The sequence below is a fragment of the Spermophilus citellus genome (genome assembly GCF_964194105.1).
Source record: "Spermophilus citellus genome assembly, chromosome: 3".
Lineage (NCBI taxonomy): Eukaryota > Metazoa > Chordata > Mammalia > Rodentia > Sciuridae > Spermophilus > Spermophilus citellus.
The window spans coordinates 199,982,609-200,010,590 of NC_138184.1; the positions used below are offsets into that span (position 1 = coordinate 199,982,609).

At 31.5% G+C, this 27,982-nt stretch overlaps 1 protein-coding gene across 3 annotated transcripts in view; it reads right to left on the reverse strand.

Annotated features, from left to right (window-relative positions):
• Positions 1 to 770: 770 nt before the first annotated feature.
• CASD1 (CAS1 domain containing 1) overlaps positions 771 to 27,982 on the reverse strand; it is a 41,700-nt gene continuing 14,488 nt past the window's right edge. Inside the window, exons 4-18 of one of the 3 annotated variants that reach the window (XM_081283091.1) lie at positions 27,773 to 27,817; positions 26,450 to 26,512; positions 23,224 to 23,268; positions 22,725 to 22,848; positions 21,339 to 21,553; positions 19,322 to 19,744; positions 18,001 to 18,090; positions 13,417 to 13,536; positions 12,203 to 12,359; positions 10,746 to 10,825; positions 8,077 to 8,178; positions 5,785 to 5,925; positions 5,230 to 5,307; positions 2,262 to 2,354; positions 771 to 1,477 (exon numbers count right to left, since the gene is read on the reverse strand). In XM_081283091.1, coding sequence (XP_081139217.1) covers positions 1,211 to 1,477; positions 2,262 to 2,354; positions 5,230 to 5,307; positions 5,785 to 5,925; positions 8,077 to 8,178; positions 10,746 to 10,825; positions 12,203 to 12,359; positions 13,417 to 13,536; positions 18,001 to 18,090; positions 19,322 to 19,744; positions 21,339 to 21,553; positions 22,725 to 22,848; positions 23,224 to 23,268; positions 26,450 to 26,512; positions 27,773 to 27,817 — 2,043 coding nt within the window. In that variant the 3' untranslated portion in view covers positions 771 to 1,210. Of the gene's footprint in view, positions 1,478 to 2,261; positions 2,355 to 5,229; positions 5,308 to 5,784; positions 5,926 to 8,076; positions 8,179 to 10,745; positions 10,826 to 12,202; positions 12,360 to 13,416; positions 13,537 to 18,000; positions 18,091 to 19,321; positions 19,745 to 21,338; positions 21,554 to 22,724; positions 22,849 to 23,223; positions 23,269 to 24,174; positions 25,003 to 26,449; positions 26,513 to 27,772; positions 27,818 to 27,982 lie in introns of those variants that run through there. The other 2 variants (XM_081283092.1, XM_081283093.1) reach the window with 2 other exon arrangements.

A 27,982-nucleotide genomic window follows, 5' to 3' on the forward strand; every position in this document is an offset into this window, starting at 1 on the left:
TTTAATTGATCCTTTGCCAATACAAAAATAAGCATCCACAGAATGTTTATTTACTGTTTAAATTACTCCACATTTTTACATACTGTGAACAGAAAATATATTTTACCTCACATAGTAAAAGCAAATAAGTGCAATTTTTCAAACATTAAAAATCATAATCAAATCTGTACAACAGATAAATAAACATTTACTTCTAACAGTTAGCTTATAAAAAAACAAACAAAAAACATTTATTGCCCAAGTCACCAGTTTACTTAAAATTCTACTACAGTCAAACATCTCCATCATAACAATGTGAATCTTTACTGCACATGTTTAGACTGATAAATATTTTTTTTAATGGGAGGGATAATAGGAAATACCAAAATGGTTATAAAGAACTTTCCAAACATTGGAAATAATATACAAAAATTAATTAGGGAGGAGAAAACATTAAACCACAGGGTAACTGGTATTACACTGCTAGAGCTTAAGGAAAAGAAATGGGTGTATGTTTGCACTGAAAAGGAAAATTTGGCCTTTTTATAAAAAGAAGCAATGACAACATTAACAATGATAAAACCCTGTCATGGAGCCTTAGAACAATTCTGAGAGACAAAGGGTACAAAGATTTAGACTTGTATACCTGACAACCACAGTAAGGACAAAAATCATGTCAGCAAACATGAACAAGCAGAACATGAATACATATAAATTAAAGGCATACTTTATGTTCATCATTCCATGTCATTGCACATAAGAACACAATACTGCAAGTCATTCTTGAGTAGAAAAGTTTTCAATGAAGTAGAAGTTCCACAATGAAGACAGGCACAGACAATCTTATTACCACAAATTTAGTAAATATCAAAACAGTGGTGTCACTAGGCTAATTAAATCATCTATACTTTGTACTGGAAAGGTAATCATTTCCCTGCCTTCATATGTTAACTTAAAATCATTATAAATGGAAAATAGCTCCAGTAGAAAAGACTTTTCACATGCACTCCTATGTTGCATTCTGGTTCATCAATTTTTTCTTAGTATTTCACATCAGGTATGTACACTGCAGATATATACAACCACACTGTTCAACAGACATCCCTAAACTGTTCTTTTGCCACATGTTTGTATTTACACAGACATTTGTATTCCCAGATAGATCCTTTTCTTCTCCAGACAGACACAAAGTAAGCCTGAAGAGTTTTAAGATTTTTGAGATTTTAGGAACCTAATGTCTTGATTTATCTTGAATGGACGATAAGATGAGTAGTCCACAAAAAAACACAGCTATACATGCCAACCTTTTCAAGAGAGATGAGTTATCTTTAGGAATAATAATCTGTGCAAGATCATTAGTGATCTGAGAAATTTCATGTGCCACACAAACGAAGATGAAAGTGCTGACAATGATGTTGAGCATAGGGTTTCCAGGTATGAGTACCAAAATACCCCTTGTGTCGGCTGCCAGCCATATGTGATACTGACAAATAAACAGCTAGGAGAAAAAATATTTGAAGTTAGACATGTACATAGGGTCCATGAATAAATCACAGTTTTTCTTAATTCACTCAATATTGGCCCTGAAAAGTCCAGTGCCATTTACTCTCCAGAATTCCTACCTCTGTATGCTCTTTCTTACAAGTGAAGCTGAACAAAATGAAGACTAACTTGAGAATGCAAATTTTTCCTACTTTAAACTTCATAATATTAAAATTAATCTGATTATGATATAAATTCTATTGTTTTAAGACATTCTGTTTTAAATAATAAAACTCAGACTATACAGTATATATCTACTTAAACTGACTTCACAGGTAATATTATATTATGCATCTCACAAAAATGTAATGAATTTAAATATTTTCCCACAATTTTCAATCATAATAAAGGTAAATTTTATTATGATAAGCATCAATAATCTGAATTACAGAAACATGTTTAATTATGGAGATGAACAACAAATCAAAATCCCACCAGCTTGATTTCATTTATATCTGGATGAGTATTTTTCTCTTTTGATCTCAGTATCTTGTTTGTGCTCAAATGCTTAAGACATTATGAAGAATGTTTTGAAATTATCTTCATCTAGTCATTTTAAAATAAGGCTTTAAAAATATTCTAAAGTACTTTAATGTTTTTAAAAGTTCTGAGTCTTTTCATAATTTTATAAATAAAATAGTTTTGGCTTTAAAAAGGTGTGTCAGGTCTACACACTCACATTGTACACTCATACACAATATCTGGTTGTGAAAGATAAAGCAAAATATGAATGCACCAACCTCTAATGAAATTTTTCCAAACCAAGCAAAAAATGAACTGTAAACTGAACGGGCATATCCAGGAATATTCCTTATTAGGATGAAGGCTAAAATCTAAGGGAAAACCATACAGGTAAATTTCATTAACATATTTATTAAAAAGTATTTTGCATAAAGTTTTTCCTTTCAGTAAAAAGTTTGTTCTTTATGTTCTCGAATTTGACACATATACATTTAACTTTGAAAAGGTGATGTGACCATTAAGTGAGAAAATTATATGAAGTACTTACTATAGCATACATTGCAAGTCCTTTAAAGAAACATTAGGTAATTAATAGTATAGGTAGTATACATAAGTGGTTAAAAAAATCATAAAGGTGAGACCTAAGTAGAATTCTCAAACATAAAACTACTTAATAGACTATTATATTTAAAATATTACATAAGTTGTGATATAAAATACTAGAAAAATTGACACATATAAATCATTAGCCTGAGGGACAGAAAATGTGGAAATAGTCACATGACTCTTCCCTTCTTTCTGTCTGTAATCTATTATTTTCCAAGATTTATTTCATTTCTTTAGTATGTTCAAATCTTTCATTGTGTCATATTCTTAGGAATGTCATTGGGGGAGAAACTCAAAAGAAATAATAACCATGGAGAACAAAGGTGAGGTCTGAAAAATTATTACTTTAACACAAACATAATGATAATGTTTAAAATCTGACCATTATTTACCACTTGCTGGGTACTGTGCTAAGTATTTAACATACATTATTTATGATTAATCACCTGTTATACAGGTAAGCCCTTTCTGAAATTTCTAACCAGACATATAGGCAAACACAAAAGGTTGGAATTCAAGACTAATACATAAGCCTTCTGATGGGTCAGGGAAATAAGTTTCAATAGAATACTAGAAATCTTTAATATATTTAAAATTTTAAAGGAGCTGCCTCATATTTTATATATATATATATATATATATATGTGTGTGTGTGTGCATATATGTATATATTATATTACATATATATTATACACACACACATCCTTATATGACATATAATCACAATGTCCTATGATATACAAATACACACATACACACTCAATACACAAACACACACACACACACACACACAAATACATACATCTGTTCACACCTTAAAGTAAGAGTGAAATATGGGGCCGGGGATATAGCTCTGTTGGTAGAGTGCTTGCTTTGCATGCACAAGCCCCTGGGTTCAATCCCCCACACCACCACCACACAACAAAAAAAGTGAAATATGGTCTGGAATAGAATGTAACCTATAGTATATGAAGCTACTTGGATGCTGTTGACTTTTATAATGTGGGACCAATTTTCTTAAAAAGAAGTAGCAGTTGGGCTAGGGTTGTGGCTCAGCGGAAGAGCGCTCGCCTTGTACGTAAGAGGCCCTGGGTTCAATCCTTAGCACCACATAAAAGTAAATAAATGAAATAAAGACCATATTGATCCAACTAAAAATATATATATACATAAAGAAGTAGCAGTCAATGTAACTTGTGCTTGCTTCAAAATGTATGTTTTCAGTCCATTCTTTTAGTTTGCAATGGAGAAGTTAAAGCTCTCATAAAAATGGTAACTGTGAAAACAGGAATATATGGAGGATGGAGTGCTTCTATTAGTGTCATTCTATGTGCTGGTACCCTCTCCCTTTGCTTTTCTTATGTTCTTCTGTATGGGTGCACTGTAATGCTAATGTTCCCTCCTATCCTGTGAGTCATGGGGCTGATATATGATATACAAAGCATTACTAATACTGTCTATAGAAGTCATGAAAATGTTACTTGAATATAGTATAAAATTTCATTATCAGTTGAATTTGGAAAAATCTATCATCTGCTTGGTGCCACTTAGTTTACAAAGGTTTAAAGGAAACAAAATAGTCTCTGTATGGAAAAGAAGACTTAAGAGAAGATTCTCCAGGAACTCTCCCTGCTCCTCTAGGTTGGTCTACTCATCTTTTAGACTTCAACTTAGACACTATTTCCTCTAAGAACCCTGCTCTGAAGTCAAGATAAGTTAGAAAGAACTTCTACATGTTTCCAAAGCAATCTGTACTTAATCATCCCCATACTAATCACAACGTACTTACTACTAGAGGTGCTATACCTCTGCAGAATATCAATCTTATTTTAGTTGTCTCCATCTCTGTACTAAGTGCATACTTTTCTGGATTTTGGCTCTCTGAGTTCCAACCTCAGTGCCCTTTCTTCAAGTTCCTTGAATATACCATGCTCCCCTCCACTACAAGGCCTAAGTTTTTGCTTCCCACTGTGCCTTCATCCTTTCATTCTCAGTTTAATTTTCCCAGGAAAATCATCCCTGGCTCCTGATCACCTTCCCCTCAACTCCCAAGTAGGTCTCATACCCTTATTATATTCCATTATAGCATTATGTATTTCTGTTCAGACTTATGTATTTATTGTATGATTACTATCTGTATGATAAGAATGTACGCACCATGAGGGTAAAAACTATGCCTGATTTGGTAACCACCGCATCCCCGGTATAATATCTAACATATAGTATAAAAAATTGTTAAATGAATTAAAAAGTGTTAAATATTTATTGACCCATATCTCTATTAGGGTGTAATTTTCTTGTGGACAGGTTTTTATATGAGAAGGAAATTAACTTTTCTTTTTTTTTTTGGTGGTGCTGGGCATTGAACGCAGGCCCTTATGCATGCAAGGCAAGTACTCTACCAACTGAGCTATATCCCCAGCCTAGGAATTAACATTTCCTAAGTGACAAAAACCGAGTTACACGATTTCCACATGTTTAATACCACAATTCTGAGACAGATTTTAAGGAAGGCAGGTCTTGAAAAGATTAAGCTATTTCCCTACATTTTCTGGAATTTGAATTGAAATCTCTATCTCTAAAGACTATGTTGTTATAAAAAATTAAGGAGTAAAATTTTCCCTAAATCAAGATAATTACCTGCACCACAGAAACAGATGGGTGGAGTTCATTGCACTCTGCTTTGTTTTTACAACTGCTAGCCCAGATGGAATAGGTCTACAACAAAAAATGTACCCATAAGTTCATAAAAATAGGTAATTCTTAAACAGGAAATTCTCACAATTTTTAAATAGTTTTCTTCATTTAAAAGAGTATAGTTCCACCTATCTGCAGGTGTATTCATCAATATTCTAACTTTATTGTACACACAAGAAAACAGGGGAAAAGAGATTTGTGTTTTTCTGGAAATAATGATCATAAAGCAGTGATATCAAACATGAACTCTCATGTCAAACACCTTATAATATATTTTGTCCCAAACTGATTATAACTTTTGAAACTCCTATTTCACTGAACTCTCAATTATTCTTTTTAGAATTTATGTGCCACTTGGAAACTATAAGGTTAAAAATGGAATTTTAAAAGCATATATCTACTTATTAAAAATAACTGATTATGTTCCTATATCTTAAAGTTCATTTGCTATACCACTTAAGATTTTGGTAAATGAGAAGATTACATCTTAAAACTTACCAAGAAAGAAACTACTGAAATAAACAATAGAAAGTTTGAAATTTTGTTTGAAAAAAGAGGTTCACCCTTTCCTTCAGAAAGTACTTGACGCTTCTGTAAAGCCAAATAAATAAAAGCAAACAGCATTCCATGGAAGACTACCTGAAAAAGAGAAAATCTGTTTTTAATAGATACTTTCAAAACCTAGCAAATATATCTGGTTAATAAGAACTATATTAATAACAGTAAGTAGGTTGAAAGCTTTAAAATTTGGAATTCCTATCAAGAAGCTAAACTTCAAAAGTAAAACTTTAAACAACAAAATAAAGCCAATGATAGTTAAAAACCACCAGCAACAGATAGGCAAACATGACTGGCAAAACTATGAGATAAGGGCTGGGGTTGTGGCTCAGTGGTTGAGCGCTCAGCTAGCATGTGTAAGGCCCTGGGTTTGACGCTCAGCACCACATAAAAATAAACAAATAAATATTAAAAATAAAACAAACAAAAAACTATGAGATAAACCTGGTTCATTTTCAGCAATCCCACTCAATGTTTACTCAAAATCCCAACTAAAATTTAGTTTTCTAAAGTTAGAATCAAATTTAGTTTTCTAAAGTTAGCAATTGTAACAAAGGCAATTTACTTATTTAAATTTTGTTGGTATTGGGAATTGAGCCCAGCATGCTAAGTTACTGATCTATACCTACAGCCCTAAAAATTTTAAAGTAATAAGAAAATCTCATAAAGAAACATGATAAAATTTAAATATACCCAACAATGATAAAACATTTTTTACTGATCCTTTTAGTCAAATAAAAAACAATACCACCAAATCATTCTTTTAAAAAGGAGTATATGCACATAAGAATGAAAAAAATGTTGGAGCAGAAAGAACATGAACTTTTTTGTGTATGTATGTAGTCTTAAAAAAGACATACATACATACATACACAAAGACAATGTGAATTATTATTATAGAATAAATATTTGTGTCCCCCTTCCCAAATTCAAATATTGAAACATAATCCACAATATGATAGTTTTGGAGGAGGAGCCCCTTTGAGATAAGAAAAGGTCATGAAGATGGAGCCTTTATGAATGGGATTAATGCCTTATAGGGCCCTTTTGCCTTTTCCATCATGTGAGGACACAGCTAGAAGACAGCAGTCTACAGAAAGTAGGCCCTCACCAGACACCAAATCTGCCAGCACCTTATCTTGGACTTCCCAAGAGAAACAAATTTTTAAATTGTTTATGAGCCACCCAGTCTATGGTATGATGTTAAGGTAACCCAAAAAGACTAAGATAGGTATATCATGTAGAGTACTCCCATGAGACTTTAGCAAAGATTTTTTTATTTATGCAGTTTGGAAATGCATTGGAAAGAGCATAGGTACTGAAAATCAGGAATGTCACAGAATAGATAGTAAGAAAACAATTGTTGAAAGAAAAAAGAAATTGTTGTTGAGGCTGGCTTTGAACCTGCAATCCTCCTGTCTCAGTCTCGGGGGCAGGGGATTAGCAAGGATGGTGGAATGTGATAGACATTATTACCCAAAGTACGCGTATGAAGATACGAGTTGGGTGTCAAAATACTATATATACAAATAGAGAAATGAAAAATTGTGGTATATATGTGTAATAAGAATTGTAATGCATTCTGTTGTCATTTTTAAAAAATCAATTTAAAAAAGGGACAAAAAAAGAAAAAAGAGTCAAAAGATGGAAAGAAAAGAGGAATGAAATAATATTTATTGTTTAGTATTTTCCAGTGCTGTACTAGATGTTCTATATTTTCTCAGCCTGTTAAATCTTAACCATCTTTCAAAATTAAGTTCATGGAACTTAAGTTCATCCAACTCACTGCTTTTCTTCTTTGCATATATCTACCATAAAACCCATTTTCACATAGTTTAGTATCCCACTATAACTAGTTATAGTGGATTTTAAACTACATTATTAAGGCTTAGAAGCCCAGTGGTACATCTTCTTTCTTTAATATATACTTCATCACACTAACACCTAGGACATGCACTGAAACTTAGTAAATGTATATTTGTGTGTATATAGATATGTGAATCACCTATAAGTTAAAATTATAACTCAGACAAAAGTCACATACTTTATAGACAATATTTTTACATTTTCCTGCTAATAAATACACCCATGCATGGGTGGGTTTGGACTGCTTTGCCTTACTAAATCAATGTTTCTTTATTCTAAAATTAATCAAAACTAGATAGAAAATCTCCAAATCATTTTGTAACAGTATAATTTGAAAAGGCATAATATCATAAAGTAAATACATACATAACGGTCTAACCGCCATCTGAACCACCATTCATATACATTCCCTTTCAGTTCAAAACACTTGGACAATGGCCAAAGAGAAAAGATCTTCTCAAATGCACCCTAAGAAAAGAATCCAAAAAAATATTAAGCTAAGATGATATATGTCAATACTTGCTTTGTAAGCCTATTGTAAAATTTAGTTTTCTAAAGTTAGGATCAATAACGGTTCATTCACAATTTTTAAATTCTATTCATTTCATATGACAATATGACTTCATTTGAAATTCATTTTAAAATAAACTTACCCATGGCTAATAAAATGACTTAAAGCTTTTTCAACTGATTTGGATTTCACATAAAGCTACTGACACTGCAAAAATTTAAAAAACTGTAGTAATTAGGAAATTATTCTTTTCAAATTTTTAGTCTAGTATACAAAACAATTAATATTTACTAATCTACCAGAAAAATACAAAATAATTAAACTAATATGTTAATACTATTCCAAAGAATGATTGTTAATGTTAAAATATAGTTTCTGGGCTGGGGATGTGGCTCAAGCGGTGGCGCGCTCGCCTGGCATGCGTGCGGCCCGGGTTCGATCCTCAGCACCACATACCAACAAAGATGTTGTGTCCGCCGAGAACTAAAAAATAAATATTAAAAATTCTCTCTCTCACTCTCTCTCCTCTCTCACTCTCTCTTTAAAAAAAAAAATAAAAAATAAAATATAGTTTCTTTCTCTAAATATCCTTAGTAATGTATAATTTACTACTGGAGTTAAAAGAGTGCTCTGAATTAGTCACCTTACCCAAATGCCATTACTAGCCTTTGAAACAGTTTATACGTTTACTTTGGTCAAGTTAGTGAATGGTACCCTCTTAGTAATCTGACAGCTGGAAAATCTGGGAATGAAGAGGCAGAAGTCTTGGGTACATTCCTGCACATTAATGAAGTCTTTTAAAAAAGAGAACAAAACCCTCAATTTCTAGGGTAAGGAATGATGACAAACTCTATTAAGGAAAGCTCCATTTTTATCCCTAATGCCACAGCATATGGCTTTAAAAAAGTTATTAAAAAACAGGAAATAAATGAAAATAATATTTTAGGTAATGATGGATCCTTAAGTCAGAAGAACTTTATTACTTTATAACAAAATGCAATACTCTTCACTTAAGCACAGAATTAAGAAATGCATATAGCACATTAAAAATAGGTTCTATTAAAATCTACAGCTCAGAAAATTAAGGATAATTTTTACAGAGTTGCAACCTGAAATACACTGAAACATAGCTATGTTATATATATCTATATTAAATACAGATATATGTATCTCACAGATCACATGTGTAGCATATCTGACAATATATTTGATATATTTAAAATCTAAACTTTTATTATGTGATCAACAAACAAGTATTTATTGAGCATTCATTTTAAAAAAGATAGTGGGCTACACTAGACTATGTGCTTTTTTGTTATCCAGTGGTCAACACTGACCTAAAGCTGAGGAAACCCTTTTATATGTTCTATTCAATCAGCTTTCTTTTATTTCCCTTAGAAGTGCTCACAGTGTTGGGAATATTAATGAATTAATGTCATGTAGTCATTCCTGTTACCTATTTTTTTTTATACATTTGTCTGTTGCTTTCTTTTCCTTTTTTTTTAACATTTTGTTTTTTAGTTGTAGTTGGACACACTATCTTTGTTTTATATATTTTATTTTTATGTGGTGCTGAGGATCGAACCCAGCACCTTGTACGTGCTAGGTGAGTGCTCTACCACTGAGCCACAACCCCAGCCCAGTTGTTTTCTTATTACTTTATCTCCTATAAAAAACCCTGGATGTCACAGAATAGAAATGTTTTAAGTACTTTCAAGTATGAAAATAAGTACAAAATCCTCCCTTTCCTACCCCAAATCTCTCCCCCAAACATCCTTGCAGAATCACACATATACACAATGTATCTACAGTGTATTTACACCTGACACAATCAGGTATAAAACAGTGCTGGAGATGTGAGTAAACTGTAGAATGTGTCAAAACTATAGACATTCAAATTAAAATATTTTGTTATAAATATCATGCTGCCCAAATAGCATGCCTGTGGGGTAGATTTAATCAGCAGTTAGACTGTCACCCTGACAAAATAACAGAAAATCTCAACCATCAGAATAGGGGGATATAAGGTCAGAGATGGGATGATGACCAAAAATTTTAATAAATTAAACATATGACACATATACAAATCTCTCTTCGCCTAAGTTGGTTTTACTAACTGCCAAAATTTTACTTTGTGCAGTTACAGAAAAATCAAGTTACAGTTTGATGCAATGAATAATGCACAAACTAAGTTACAAATTCTGTCAAGAGAATTTTGATTTCCACTTAGAGGAGTGTCTTATAAGAGGCATTCAATAAACGTTTGATTGATCAAAGTCAAGTAAAATGGATCTTGAACAATTGGCAGAGGAAGAGCTTTAAATTGCTCTTACAACAAAAACAGTGGTAACAAAAGTAGATAGGTCTCAAAAGAACTATACTGAGTAGTCAACTACAGAGTGACACTTTTATTACAGTCATTAAAAAATGAAGCTAAAAAAAAGCTCTGATTCTTCTCACATACTTTAATAGACTTGAACTTTAAAATAAATTACAAAATATAAACTGAAAAGACTGTACCAACCTGAGAATATGCCAAAAAACATATGCATAACAGCAAAAAGCCTAGTTTCAACAATAGGCCAAAATGCCAGAAACAATTTCCTAAGAGAGAAAATATTTAGTTTACTAAGAAATAAAAATTTATATTAGAAAGCATATTAAATATTCTTAATTTAACATATTTATACCCTTAATAGTTCTTAAAATAATTTAAGGCTGCTTATAGGGATATGCAAAATATAACTACATAGTATAAATTACAGTAAAAGAAAAAAAGGCGGAGGATTCTTGTGATGAATGAGGCTACAACATATAACTGATACCCTATGTACCTGCTGTTCATGTATTATAAATATATTTAGAAATTACATCTGGGTTCAATTATACCTGTCCATTATCAAAAGATACAACACAATATAGAATGATATGCTCAATGTACTATTAAAAACTCATGCTGAATATAACTTAGGTAACATTGCTTATAACACTGAAGTTTCAAGAAGAGAGCCTAACCTCTCTAATGAACTAGGATTTAATCATAAAACATATTTTAACATGCATATTTTAAGTTATGTGTTCAAAGTTTAGGCATATTGATTGTTTAGCTGATTAATATGCTAGGTTTGTAATTAATATGTTAGGTTTGTAATAGAGAAATTACACAATAGAAACTGCACAAAGACACTAACAGACTTTAACAGAGGATGGAACTCTTTCTTGAAAATTATTCGTTATTATAATGAACACCAATGGAAAAATATTTTTGATACACAACATTTATTTGAAAGTTAGATACATTTGTAAAAATAAAAATTTCTTTATTTTTCCAAAAAGGGGAAGATTTCATTTTAAAGATATAATCTTGAGAGAAAAAAGCACTACATAAATGACCTTGGCCTTACTTTGAACATGATCAATAACAGGGTATGGTAAATCTGAAAATGACAACCCTTTGAACACTTTAGTTACTTATATATAAAACAGGTTGATAATAACTGCTTAAATGGTTGTCTAGATGATAAAGTATGCTAATGCTTTTAAACTTTGACAAAAAAATTTACAAAGTGAATGTTTACTCAAAATCTCAATATATTTAAGAAATATAAAAGGTTCTAATATTGAACCAAGATAAGAGGGGCCTGAAGCCATATTTGGCTTTCCCTTTTCTATTACAGCTACTTTTACTCTGGCTCTTTACAAGGCAGTATGAAAACTGTTTCAATTAACACGTGAATTGTTTCAAAAAATTTAAATTTAAAAAACAAACACACACCAAACATAAATGTAAATTAGTATTCTGGAGTGTTATATTACATTATATTATATTCTACAGTGAGTGACTTACATTTTAGAAACATTTTTTTTAATTTCAAAATATGAGAACTACACATAAACTGACTACTTAATAAAAATAATAGCTTTTAGTGACTAAAGAGAAATTTAATACACTGAAAGAAATTAATAAGAAAGTATACTTACCGTTTGCTCTCTTTTGGATAATCTGTGGCCACAGTGCTAAAGTAACATATATGACCATGAACCATACAGTGACCAAGGGAACAAAGTAATAGAATTGATAAGGCCGATCCATTACTATACATAACACCACTACCAGGAAATTGAGACGAAATAAGACCTATTAAAAAGGAGAAGAAAATGGTTTACATTTCAAGTATTTGTGAAAAGCAAAGACAGATTTTCTCTGACAGAGTATTAAGACGCAAATGACAGTACATTTTACTAATTTTTTTTTTTAAACAATCACTGTAAAGAGCTGATGCATCCTTATATTAACTATGTCCCAGCAAAGTCCTAGCCTGAGTTGTCAGGCTACAAGTGCCACCTTGTTAAATGTAGGGGGAAAAATAGTAACCCTCCTTCATAGGGCTATAGGTAAGCAGAGATTAGATGACCTCGAAAAAAGCGTACCTGCCCCTTTCACACAAATGATGTCATTTTACCCAATTTGGGATTAAAATTCAGTGTTGTTTTAACTATGAAGTAATATTACTCAAGAGAAAAAATGTCCCTGGGGCCTTTATAACAGTCTTTCAGATACCTGTTTGAAGTTACTCAAAGGACAAAATTTGAGCAGATTTAATTGGGAGTTCATAACCCACTTGAATCTAATGTATGAAATATGATATGTCAAGAGCTTTGTAATGTTGTGAACAACCAATAAAAAAAAAAAAGAAAAAAACTCTGAAAAAGAAACAACAAAATTTGAGCAGATTTAAATAGTGCTCTCCCACTTACTATGTGATTTGATTATTTAATCTCTCTGAACCTCAGTTTCCTCATTTATAAACATGAAGATAACTAAGAGTTGCAACAGAGGATAAATAAAAATAATGGTTAGAAACTACTTAGCATGAGGTAGAAAACAGAAATTCTCAGAGAGAAAAAACAGAATATAATAATAATTCCAGGTAACTGTGGATATCTCTACAAAACTAAATTAAAAATGTTGTTCCTTGTTGATCAGTGCTTTTATTATATATTCATAAATACTCTCTAAATTATATTTTCCTTCTATCCCTAATAAATTATTTATCTTAAATTACCAAATACAGAAATGCAACTGTGAAGTGCTATTGTATAAATTCTAATCATTCATGTTCTTAAAATGACCATATTTATATTTTCCCAACAGTTAGGCACAAAAGCATTAAAAAAAAAAAATCCATTCTTACCTGACATACTCTATGGATTCCAAAGTCTCCTTTTATCCAAAAATATGAAAAATGTCCATACCCTGTCTGAAACAGATATGCAGCAACCAGGACTCGTATGTGCATATACACAGGCAAAAACTGTTGACAAAAATAGATAAAACATAAGATGGAATAAACTATACCTTGAATCATCATAACAAGTACATTTAATGAAGATAACAAAATAGCATTTTAATTTGGTATTAGATTAATGAGAAGATTATTGTCAATAGTTAAGGATCATAGCAGGAATTACAACAATGTAGATTTTGGAATCGGACAGATGTAAGTCCAAAGTCTAGTTCTGTCACTTTTTAGCTATATGACTTCGAGACTTCTAATCTGCAGAATAGCTCAAAATATTAAAAATATTATCATTTCAACATACAAGGAGATATTTTGCATTCCTTTTTTATATAAAGTTTTTGACCTTAGTATGAATTTATTATAAATAATCATACTTAATCTGTGATGTATTTCAAATGTATAGCACATCTTAATTTTTACTACTTGTACTTCAAGTGGTCAATATGGCAGAGCTACCACAATGGAGAATCTAGCTCTGGAGCCATTTGCTTGGGTTAAATCACTTACATCTGATGGCTCTACAAGTACTTGAAAACAAATGTCAAACCTATGTTAATATCCCCAATGACTCCAACCACTCTCCTTATAACATGTTTTCAAGCTGCTTTAATACTGGGACTAAGACTGCAAAGTTGGGCTTGGTTATTATACTAAAACAGTAAATACAACTAACTTAAACTGAATTAAATACTATTACAACAATTTTCTAAATTCTTACCAATGTTGGCCTATTATAAACTTCATGAAATATTTTTCCTTTTTTTTCTTTTTGGGTACCAGAGATTGAACTTTGGGGCACTCAACCACTGAGCTACATCTCTAGCCCTGTTTTGTATTTTACTTAGAGATAGGGTCTCAGTTGCTTAGCACCTTGCTGTTACTGAGGCTGAGGCTGGCTTTGAACTCTCGATCTTCCTGCCTCAGCCTCCCAAGTTACTGGGATTGTAGGCATGCGCCACTGTGCATGAGTTTTCATAACTCTTTAAGATACTTATGCTAACAGAAAAGTTCTAAGACCAGTACAATGAACATCTATATAGCATGGTGAAAAAATTAAAATTATGTTATAGAACATGTAGCAGCACTCCTAAATATTTCACCATTTTATCTCCTAGGAAGAAAGGATAGTTTCTTACATGACCACATTATAGTGATCATATCCAAGAAATTTATATGAATATAATTTTATCTACTACACAAGCTCTACTTAAATTCTGATTATTTCAGTAATATCCTATATGATTAAAAATGCTTTTTAATCTAGGACTCTTAAATCAAGAATCATTTGCATTTAGTTGCCATAGCTCTTCAGTATCTTTTAATCACAACTGTTTTTCTGGACTCCTAAGTCTTTCATGAGTTCAGTGTTTCTTTTAACAAAATTTTAGTATTAAAATATATATATGGAATTTTAACTTCATTAGATTTAATAATTAAGCTAACTTCTGGTTCTATTGTTTTACTAGTGTCCCCAATTTTTCCTCACAAACTTTCATTCAGGTCTCTTGTGAAACTTTGAAAGGAAAAACCACTACCACTACCACGCCCCCCCCCCCCCACAAAGGCACAATGGAACACAAAATCATCTATTGTCCACACATGAATACATACATACATACATACATATTTATACACAAATATATTTGTTTGTGTTGGGGGGTCCTAGGGATTGAATACAGGAGAGGAACTCTACCATTGACCTATACCCCTTTTTTCTTTTTTATTTTGAGACAGGGTTTCATTAAGTTGCTGAGGCAGGCCTTGAACTTGTGATCTTCCTGCCTCAGTTTCCTGAGTCACTGGGATTACAGGCATGTGCGACTATGCCATGATACACTTTTTTTGGGGAGGGGGTGAATAGCAGGGATTGAACTTAGGGGCACTCAACTACCAAGCCATATCCCCAGCACTATCTTACTTATCTATTTATTTTAATTTTTGTAGTTGTCAATGGACCTTTATTTATTTATATGCAGTGCTGAGAATCAGACCCAGTGCCTCCCTCGTGCTAGGCAAGTGCTCTACCACTGAGCCACAACTCTAGCCCCCCAGCCCTATCTTGTATTTTACTTACAGACAGGGTCTTACTGAGTTGCTTAGTACCTTGGCTTTGAACTTGTGATCCTTTTGCCTCAGCCTCCCAAGCCACTGGGATTATGAGCATGTGCCACTGCACCGGGCTACACATTACATTTTTAAAGCATGTTTGTACTAACAAGTACAATGTGCCAGGCCATCTGGGTTATTTTAATAATTCTGTTGAATTTTGAAAGTTTTTCTCTTTTAGCATAAAAACAGTATAACTAAAAGTTTGGCATATTTTACTCAAAATATTCCATTTATTTATTTTAATTGTAGATGGTCACAATATTTTATTTATTTATTTTTATGTGGTTCTGAGGATGGAACCCAGGGCTTCATGCCAGCGAGGCAAATGCTCTATCACTGAGCTACAACCCCAGTTCCTGTACTCAAAATATTAGATTAGGTAATAAAAATAATCATGGCAGTCAAAAAGTTTTTAGTGAGATTAATGTCTCAATGATCTAAGAATCAGGTCCCAAAAACATCTATATTAACAATGTTTTGCTAATGGAGAAATTGGTAATTTTAACCACAAAATTTTATCTAATACAACAGGGATATTTGATTAATCATTATAAATGACCTGTTAAAGAAAAGTATATCCTTTTAGAACAGGTTTTTTTTTTTTTTTTAAATTATATATTAGAATATATTGGGATGCAGCCTAAGAAGATATATTAGAATGTTAGGCTAGTAAATGATTATAAGAAAATCCAAATTGCCTTCATTCTTTTATGATTTAAATCCTTTCTAGAATCACTGAATCGAGGAAGTTAATCTGCCATTAATTCTTTCTACCTAATTTTTTTTAATAGTAGTATCACCTTTTAATATGTCAGCAATTAATTATGTCTCTAAACGGCATTTTCAAACAAAACACTTTTTTTCCCCAAATTAATTCAGTCTTCATTCATATGTCAGATATTTCTAGGATTCAATATTCATCCCTACATCTTTCTTAGAGAACCTATGGATTTATCCAATTAATTCTCAGCTAGGTTTACAAACTAAGTCTTACCATCTCCATTTTTCTTTGTCTTGGATCTCTTTTACTTTCCTGGCTCAACCAGAGTTCCTTAAATCCACCATCCCCTTTCAGCTGCAGTAATCACAGAATTTTCACTGCTCCCACAAACATATATATCATAATCAGTAAAAATTACATTTCATTCCTTTGCCTTCTACCCTCCAAACAAAACATCCATAAAATCACCAACAGTTTTTGGAAATTATAGAGAAAATGAAGTATAATATTGTTTTCAAATTTTTAAAGTCATCTGAAAATACCCCAGTGATAATATTAGTTACCTTCTTAATTAGCTATTAAATTTTCAAATTACTCTGTTTTGAGCACTTTCTCTTATCTCAATTTATCATTGATTCAAATACTATTTATAGATATGTGCTTTATATAAGCAAATACAGCAATACAATAATTTAGTTGTTCCCAAATTGAGATTCTTAAATTTTTAAAACATGTTTTATAGAAGTCAGTTTGGATCCTTACTCTAATAGCTGTGTGAATACAGGTTGTTAGGCTCACCTGCAAAAGCATGTTTTACCTGTAAGTTAGCTGGAATGTTACAACCCAGAATGAACACATCTTTATCTAACCCTACCATATCTAAGGTAGCCACAGATCATGAAAATACTGAGTCTTTTAAGACACCTAGGAACATCAAAAGGAGTTTGCTTAGGTACAGAAGGATCAACCACAATACCAAGGAGGAAATGCTCAGGAAGTATGGTATACCCAACATAGTCTACAATCGCAGTTCATGTGTATCTGGATTCTCTAAACTGAGGAAAGAGAGTTTTGTGCTTTTTTGTTTTGGACACAATAGCTTTATTTTGTTTATTTAGTTTTTTTTATGTGGGCTGGGATCAAATCTAGTGCCTCACGCAAGCTAGGTAAGCTCTCTACCACTGAGCCATGAACTCAGCCTGACAGTTCTAAGCTTCTTAAACTTTAAAAATGTAAAATTAATTGGTAAACTTCACAAACTATAGTGAAGAGTAAAATATAAACTAATTTGTTTACTTTGATAGTTACCTGCCTATTCTAAATAGTTTGTCATCTACAAAGTTTGTTGAAAACCTTGCATTGGCTATTCAACAAGATGACATCAAATAATACCCTGAGACATCAGCTGTTCCTATTATATTAAGGCCAAGTTAATATAAATCAAGTAAAGTATTGCTTTTCTTTTTAAATTTATTTTGCTTTTAAACTAATAGATTCTCAGAGTTAGGAGAATGAGAAAGATTGAGAAATAAAAAGGGTCTATAACCCGTAGAGAGAAACAAACAAACAAAAAACCAGTATCCCTGAAAAAATGTTAAACTGACATTATTTCCTATATTTTCTGAACTTAAATTTAAAATACTCACAGTACTTGCTCCAGAGATGTGATAAATCAAAATCACAAGTTGCATCCAGCCCTTCCACTCATCTGTTTGTTCTCTATTTAATACTTTAGTCTGTAGAAAGGAATAAAAATCTGTTTTAAAATCTACCAGGAAGTAATTATTTGAACAATATATATCAACTATGTTATAGTTTTCTTATAGTATATAAAGCTAATGCTTTTGTCAAAAGACTCTTGATTATGTGAGTGGTGGAGATGGTTACAAATTATTATTTAAAAAGATCTAATAAATTATTTTGAAGTTAAAAAAACTATAAACTAAAAAGATTCTGAATGTTTAAGTTGATCCTTACATTCTTATTTGGTGATCTTTAAACTATGACAGATGTATTTATAAATCTAAAAATGGCATTCAACAATTTATCAAATTTTAGAATTTCAGAGATTAAAAAAAGATTTTACAGTTCTCTTACATTTTACTGACAGCTCTATTATTATAATTTATTTTACTACATATTCTCATTGGAGATGAATAGTCGATTAATCATCCTCATTTGAGACTTATTTTTTTAAGTTAGAATTAATTTAAGTAACTCATGCCTTAAAAAGCAATTACACAAATATTCTGAGGAATGACAGCAATTCTAAATTAGGAAATTAAGCATATTAGGAGTAGTGGCCACATCATCATGTAAATTCTAATTAGTGTGTGTATATGTATATGCATGCCCACACACGCGCGAGTGCGTGCGTGCGTACACACACACACACACACACACACACACACACACACATTTGTTAATACAATTTTTTAAATGAAAGAAAATAAAATAGTAGATTCTAGTTAAGCCTTAGATGGGGCTTAAAGACCATTATAAAATCAGAAGTGCTTCTACTTTTCTCCATCCCCAAGTAGGCAAAATAACACTAAGTCATGACTTCTTTTGCACAGGTCATACTTTTCCAACTTTTCAACAATCTTCACTCAATCCTTTGAACTTTTTCCAAACTATTTCAAAAAAATTAAGTTAAAAATCCACTAAGTGGGGAAAGGAACAAAAAGATGGAAAGGGGAGGTGTTGAAGAAAAAAATATATCAAATTATCTTAATGCATGTATAAATATGTTACAAAGCATTCCACCATTATGTGTAATTATAATGTATCAATAAAATAAATTATTTTTCTAAGAAAGAATCCACTAAGTAGAAGTACAAAATTCCTTCATCCTCATCTGTATACATGTTTGTATATTCTGGCATAATAAGTAATATTACTTCTTTAACCTAAATTTTGGAATAAAATAAGATGAACAGTAGAAACTAAAAAGAGAACGATTCTTACCTCTTTAGTATTTTCATTGTAAAATACTCCCAAAACCAAGATGTAGATAATTGGAATAAAGAAAGATGAATGTGTATAAAACTTGTTTTCCTTCATAAACAGATTTGCACGGTCACACATGTAGAAGTAAGCCATAATCAGGCCAAGTTTGCAGAAAGATTGTAAAAGTATTTCTAATGGAGATGCAGGGTTATTAATAATATTTTTCTTTTCCTCACCACTTTCCAAATCAGTACATGGCTTATTCTTTCGATAAGCATTACGATGAATTACATAAAAAATTAAATATCCAATAATAGATAAGGTGAAAAAACAAGCAGCTAGTTTCTGTATGAGAGTAAGAGGAGGCTGGGGTTGACAACAGGAACCATCTACAGGCTTCAAAATCTTATTGCAGTACACGTTCATAAGAATCATTGCACTCTGTGAACAAATCAAGTTATTTGGTTATTATCTTGTCAGTGATGTATTTCACATTTGATTTTTCTCCTATGAATATTGCTGAGTTTTAAACACTGAAACCAAAATGGACTGTATATTTTGTAACCATTTCCAAAAAAAACTCATGTAAATAAATGTATTCCACCAATCTGCAATGAGTAGCTCAGGGTGCTTCAAACTTCTAGGCTATGATCCATGATAAAAAATTCAGTTTATAATGTGACGCAGGAAGCAATTTATAGGAAACGATACCTGTCTTTATTACTTGAAATACGCTTTTGATATGGCACTATCCTTTGAGAAAAAGATGGATTTCATGGCTGCCAATGGATCATAACCTTTGGTTAAAAAAATAATGATGAGTCCAGGACCAAAGAATTTTAATTGGCAGACTTTCAAAACAGAACATACGAAAATATTTTAGCATTCCAGTCTTTTGAGGTTAAAAAAAAATGTAAAATAACTGCCATCACCAAATTAATTCTTAGCAAATTATTAATTCTAGGCATATTAGTAATAGCTTATGGACATTTAGGACTCTGCAGTTTTAAGATTTCTAATGTTAAATAAAATGTGGAATTTTCAACATGGTATGATTATAATAAAAATTTCTAGGTAAGCTGATGAGATTCTATTTGAAGACTCAAACTCTAGTTTTATGAAAACTTTTATAGTTTAGACATCTGTGAAACTCTTTGAGATCAATTATTTAATTAAGCTTAGCCATTCAAATACTCAATCAAGTGTTCAGAAATATCTCATCATTTTAGCCCTGGGACTTCAGGAAGTTCAATGCTTGGTACTGTTGTAGGTCCGAGCCTACAAATTCCATAACAAATTTCTTAAAACATTTTTGAAGGAGTCCACAACATCCTTTAAAGTATGGAGAATTATATGTATTGGCAAACATATATTTTTCTGCAGGAGATAAATAGAACCACTGTTTTTTACCAGATACCCAAAGGGCTTATATGACCCTCAAAAAGGTTAAGCACCATTGCTTTATTAGAAAAAACAAACACAAAAACACAACTGTTAAATAATCTGTTCTACTATGTGTGAAAATTTATAATTATGCAGGTTTATTTTCACATTTAATATAAGTCCCTTTCTATTGGTTAGCCTGAATTTGTTCACTGTCAACTCTATACCTTGAATAATGCTTAAAGTATAACAGCTATAAGAAAATAAAGAATTATTTTCTATATTAAAATCTGTGCTCTTCCCCGAAGTTTAATCTTATAAGCTTAAGGGTTACAATGAGAAAATAGGGCAGTAGTTTTCAAACATGAGTGAGCTACGAACTTATATCCTCCTTAGAAGATATATTAACAGTGATTAGCACTCAATAAATGAAGTTTCATTTCCTTCCTTCCCTAATTTCTTTTTCTCTTAGACTAAAATTCTCACTTATGTGTTCAGCAAGATGAGTCAAAGCAAAATTATTTCCAGATATATCTTTAGCTAGAATAACTACGAGTGATTAAGACTGTAATAAAATATGTATAATCATGTTGTGAGACTATAACCAACTGATGTTATAGTCTCCATTACAGAAAAATATAAGAATTCTTACAGTTTCTCTGCTTGATTCAGGAAGATGTAAGCCATCCAAAGACTCCATGATGGTTTCTTGAGCAATTAATTTGGAAACACTGAACATCTTAACATTTGACTTAGAATTTCTGGTGCTACTATTCAAAATACTGACTGCAGCTTCATTGTAGGCATCTATCTTCTCATTAGTGATCATTTTTCTATTTTCACTTAATAGATCTTCATAAACTGGATCTGTACATGAAACACATTTTTTAAAACAAATTTATAAAATCCCTACCAGTAGAAATTGTGATCATGTAAGTTAGTGGATCATACATTATATTTTGTTCTTAAACTTCAGTTGATAACAGGCACCAAATAATGATTTTTACATAAAGCTGACCAAGGTTTGCAATAAATTCCCTACCTTACATTTAATTTTTGAGTCAGTCGTTAGCTCCCTCAAATTTAAAGAATGTTTACTCCTTTTCCATATACACAGCTTTGAGGAACCATTTTTGTGTTCTAGTATGTCTTAAAGAGTTTAAATTTTTTTATATTGGTAATAAGAAGTTAAAACTTGATTATAAAAGATTGCCTGATAAAGAATAGCAGTTAATTTTTTTCTCTTTTCACCTAAGCTTTGTTCACATAATTCAAAAGTAATATTGAGGACTCAGGTCTGTCTATTTGCTTGTCATTTATTATAAATAATTTTTTTTTCATTTTAGTAAGAGAAATGCTATGAGTCTATGAATAAATAGGAACTGTGGAACAATATCATTGGCCTTTCTTGTTCTTTTCACCTTGACATTCAACTAGAAAGTAATCATAAGAATTTCTGACAAACAACTTCAGTCGTTAAAATATCCAAGGCATCTCATATTGTGTTAGGCATTAAGTAATGGACATTCAATAAATTCCTGAAATGAGTTGACCTAATAACTACTTTCTCTTTAAGAATTTCATTACCAAGTATAAAGTAGATGGTCTGAATTTAAATTTACTTGTCAATTTGAAAATGATTTATTTCCAATGACTGTAATGTTATAAAACAGATTTACTAATAGTTTTTTATACATTTTGCAATCACAATAAATATATTTTGTAAAATATTAAAGAATCAGAGGTAACCAACTTACTTGTTTTGGATTTATCTCTTTATTACATTCTATAGCCATTCTGCCTATTGAAGTTCTTGGAGAATATTTATTATTTATTTATTATTTATTTATTATATTTTATTAATCTGTTCCTTAAATTAAAAAAAAAAGCAAATAATTAAAGTTTATTCTAATCTTGCAAACCTTATTTCAAAGTTTATTCTCATAAAGCAATAATTTTGCTTCTTGAAGCAGGAGATAATAAAGCACATGCCTTAAAATATATACAAAATGACATTTTTTCATTACTGATCTCTTACCTTGTAAGACCCAATAAACATCACTAGTCTTTGCCAATTTTTCTAAAAGCGGTGCTATGGAGGTAATGTTCATTTTATATTGAGAAAGTGCTTCATTGCTACCATTGTGAATCTTGATGGACCACTAAGAAGTAAAAATTAGCATTTTTTCAGTATTTGTCACAGAAAGTTTAAAGTATATAATTTACCTATTGTAAATTCCCATTTTATTTAAGATTAGAATAAAATTTGGTAAAATTATTTCATGAAAATAGTTACAAAAAGCTGTTATAAAATTAGACTTTCAACATATAATACTTCAGAGGAATAAAACTATAGATATAAAATAATACTGAGATTTAACACTAGTTTATCGTTTGCTCAGATTTTCTATTAAAATTAATCTACTATAATACAAATAAGAAATTAAATATAAATACAATCAAGAATTAACTTTTTCTTAGCATGACCTTAAGTCTGAAACAAAAATCATCATGTAGAATATCAGGTAAGTACTTACTGTGGCAGCTCCTGCTACAATCACATGGGGCTTTGCAACAGAATCCTAAAGGAAAAAAAACCATTATAATTATTCTACACCAGTACAGAGACTGAATACCTTTTTCCTCAAAATTTAAGTTCTTCTTCCTCCTAAATGCATTTTAAGTTTCTAGACTTCTTCTCTGAATTCTTGTTATAACAAAGATATATATGGGATGCCTAAACTCTTACAAGGCGGTGTGGTTATACAGAATGGCAAAACACTTGTTAATTCTTTTGTTGTTCTTAGGAAAAAAAAAAACACTACTGAACTCTAACATGACCTAATATTATTCTGAATTCTGGGTAAATTGCTTAGAGTAAAGCTTTAGTCAATTATATCAACCAATTAAAAGGTATTCGTGGAAGCCTACAGGGTACACAGTGTAAGTGTTAAATAAAATACAAGATCAGTGCCCTAAGGAAATGTAATCTTTTGGAGAAGCTGAATCTAACATGTATTTAACAAATAAACTGATCATTATTAAAGGTTCCATGCAAAAAAGGGAGAAATCTCTAGAATAATACACTAAAAGTGTATTATTTACAATATGCAGTTATGCTATAATAATATATGTACATATAGTAATATATATAGCATCATGATTATATAATATTTAGTAGTTTTACTATTTTCCCTTAAATTATCTCATTTTAATATAGATTCTTACCACCCTATGAAGTAGGCACAAAGATATAAAACCTATAAAACAAGGATACAGACTCAGTTATTGCTGATCTGTAAGGTTATTGCTAGTGCCTACTAGGAACAGTCAAAAGTTCACTTTTCAACTTTTGAATTTATGCACTTTTCACCACATGAACAACCCAATATTATAATAATGTATACAAGAAACAATTTAAAAAAAGCAAGAAACCTAAAAAGATTTTTTATCTGACCCATATAAAAAATTAAAATGACAGTTATTACCTTCCCATTATCAAGATAATAAATGTTCAGTATAGTACTCTAAGAAAATAAAGAATAACAAAATGAATCATTTGTCTTCAGAGATAGGCCCATTTCTAGTCTAGCTTGCTTCATTGTATACCATTACAGAATTTGATAAAAAAAATTTCTCATTAAAATGAGATTTCATTAATTTTTCAGTAATGAAGGGAAAAAAAAAAAAAACTTCATCCTCATCCCTGGGTAGTTCCCTTTCTCATTCTTCAGGAAGAATCCCAAGTCTTAAATTCACGGTTTGTTGGTCCTATTCCCCAGCATAAAGTCTAATTCTCAAACTTTACAAAGAAACAATTCATCTAATACATGAGCTCTTGCCTTCTTGCCTTCACTCTTATGACTTCATCTACCTGACAAGAGAGGAAAGAAATGTGTCCCTGTTCCCAACAGCTCATTCCTTATGGTGTTTAAATACTTCCCTTTTCATTTCTAGGGCTATCGTCCATGATAACTTTCAAAATGTCAATTTTGTCTCCCTCTTCCACTCTCCTTCCTTCTCTTAACCTAAAAGTTCAATCATGTTTATCCTCAAAAATGTTTCCTTTAATGCTGTCTATTCTTAGTCTTCTTCATCACATGCCTCACCCATAGATTACCTGAAAGAGTATTCTGTCCTTAGCATGCCAATTTCTTTCTCTCTCAAGCATCACCTCAATTTATTATGTTTTGAGTTGTACTTCACCATCCATTTAAACTGCAATTAGAGCTCATTAACAAACTCTCGATTGCCAAATCCTGGATCTTCTTTCTATCTTATCTAGTTTCTAAGGACACACTACTGACTATCTACATTTTATTCCCCCCCCCCACATATGATATCACAGTTACTTCTTTTTTGTTTTTCTTTCTACCCCTTCTAGTACACTTCTCAGAAGCTTTTTATAATTCCACTCACCACAAACTCTTCTCTTAAATTTCTAAATTCTTTACTTTTTCAAATTATTCCATTCAAACAACTTCAAGCATCACTTGAACCAAGATTTCTCAAACCCATCTTAATAGTTGAGCTATTTTCTCCACAATTTAGCTTAAGTTTCTCCCACTTTCAACTCTTTCTCTCCAATCTGTTTAAAACTTTCAACGTTCTCTACTATCTTCAAAAGATTTGTTCCAATGTCTTTATTTCAATAAAATTAAGTTAAAGTATTTAGAATAACTAATAATCTAGTATCTGTCTACTTCATTGCTTATCAACTCTTCCCAAAATAAAGTACATAAAAAGAACACCAAAACCAAACATAAATAAATACTTTGTATGTTATTTCTAGCCACACTAAAACTGCCAATGATTCCTTGAATAGGGTACACCTTACCTTACCTGTTCTGTTTGTGTTTTGGAAACCTGAATAGATTTTTTTTTAAAGAAACAAAATTACAAATGGTGGTTAGGTTCCCACATTATCCTCCAAAGTCTATTACTGAATGATATGGTTCAGTGCTAAATATTTACTGTGAAAAGGAAAATAAACAAACAAAACAAAAAAATCAAAACAAAAAACCCCAAACCAGACCAAAAGAAAAAAACTGTTGCAAACAAGTAAGCAAAATAAGGTCAACAAAACTGAATATTGTTTATCCATACCAAATGCAAATGTCTCTAGGAAAAAATACAGGTATAGTCAAAAGACTGATCTGAAACTTTATGGAGGCTACCACAGAGATTGTAAAGAGGATTTATGACAATTAAGGGATTTTTCTGAGGTTAACAGCATACTTGCCCTTGTATCTAATTTATCTTCAAAAATTATGAGCTAAAATATACTAGTCTTATCTGCTGGGTCTTCCCTTTAAAAGGGAATAAAGTCTATACAACTAAAAAAGTTTTCTTAAGTACCTGGACAGGAGTTTGAAGGACAGTATGGAAAAATGCTCATGTATTAGAAAACATGTACTGTGCAGAAAAAAGATTACTCGGGTTTCAATTAGCTGAGTTATCTCAGTAAAAGAAAAATTTCAGTCTAGAAAATCTGGTATAAGCATCATCTGCCTTAGGATTGTAATGGTGATAACAGGGCAAAGACATAGGAGCTACACTTGCTGTTTGTTCTCAGTGAAGTGTTAGCATCAGTCTGGTACAGCTTAATTGCTCTCAAGAAGGTGGGAGAAGTACAGGAGAGTGGGACAGGTGAGTAAAGGGAAGAAAAACATGGTTGCTCATGAGTTTTTAAAAAATTTGATTGCTCACCAAAAAAAAAAAAAAAAAAAAAAAAAAAAAAAGCCTATATTTGCAAATACAGACCTCAGTCCACACTTTGATACACTGTTTCATAGAACCATTAACTTCTGGATGCCACAGAAAATCCTAAAAGAGAAATGTTAGAAATAAAAAAAAGTACAAAATACTAATATTTCCACCATTGAAAATAAACACTAACAACATTCTCTCAAAGAATACTTAAAAACACCCAGTCTAAAACATCTTCATCTCCTATCTATCTCAAACTTGCAAAAGTCTCAAGCAAGTCTCCTCATATGCACTTTTGTTCTCTTCCAGGCTCTACACTTATACCAGAGAAATCTTCAAGAAATTTAATCTGACCTTGCCACATTCTTATTTAAATATTTAATCTGATCTTGCCACATTCTTATTTAAATAAAATTGGCCTCAGAATAAAACCCAAAATTCTTTAAAATTGCTAAGAAGGTAGAGAATGTGGCCTCTACCTGTCCTGTTTGACTTTTCTCTTGCTTCCTTTTCCTTGCTCTGTTATAGTTTGAATCTAATATGTGCCCTGCTGGCCAGGTACTAAAGGTGTGGTCTTCAGCTAACAATGAACTGAAATCTCTGAAACCTAAACCAAAATAAATCTTTCCTTTATTGTTATTTTCCCCAGGTATTATGTCATAGTGACCATAAGCTGACTAACATGCTAAGTATCTTTTCAGTTCTCTTTCAGCTCCTTGAGTGCTCCACATGCTCCTTTGTCTCTAGAGTTTTCCCATACACTGCTACTTCTACACATACTGTTTTTAATGTTCGTGGACTCTTTCACTGAGTTTGACCAATCCTACTTATCCTTGAGGACTATGTTAAAACATCTCTTCTTCAGGGAAGAAAACTGTATTTAATTCTTTGCTCTGTACATTCCTACTTCTCCACTTTTTGTTTTCTGCTATCCTATCCCACCTGTATTTGCATGCAGAGAACTACAATGACCTACAAGTTCCATAGGTGAAGGACATTTACATACATTCTCGGGCTGGGGATATAGCTCAGTTGGTAGAGTGCCTGCCTCGCATGCACAAGGCCCTGGGTTCAATCCCCAGGCCCGCAAAAAAAAAAAAAAAAAAAAAAAAAAAAAAAAAAAATTATATATTCTTTTCTTAACATTAATCCTGTATACATATTCATTTCAAATTACTATACAAGGTTATTTTCTCCTGGATAAAAATTTGAGAGATAAATAATGTTTATTACATGAAACAACTTACATAAAACATTTATTCCAATTACTATATCAACTCTCAAGAATACACTTAAATCTATTTAGTACGTATAAAGCACTAGTTGATCTACAAATAAACTGACCAATGAATATAGCTTACTAGTATAGAAACTTACCACTTTAACTGATGCAATCTTGTCTTCAAAAGGAATGTTTTCATGCTGCCATTTAAAAAAGGAGACAACAGAGAAGTTTGTTGTATAGGTTAAACTTGTGTAAATAATATTCCCTTTAGCTGTTTTTGTTGATCTATTTTTACATACCAATTCTCGGTTATCTATATGTTCAACTTGAAAGGACAAAACAAATAAACGACAACAACAAAA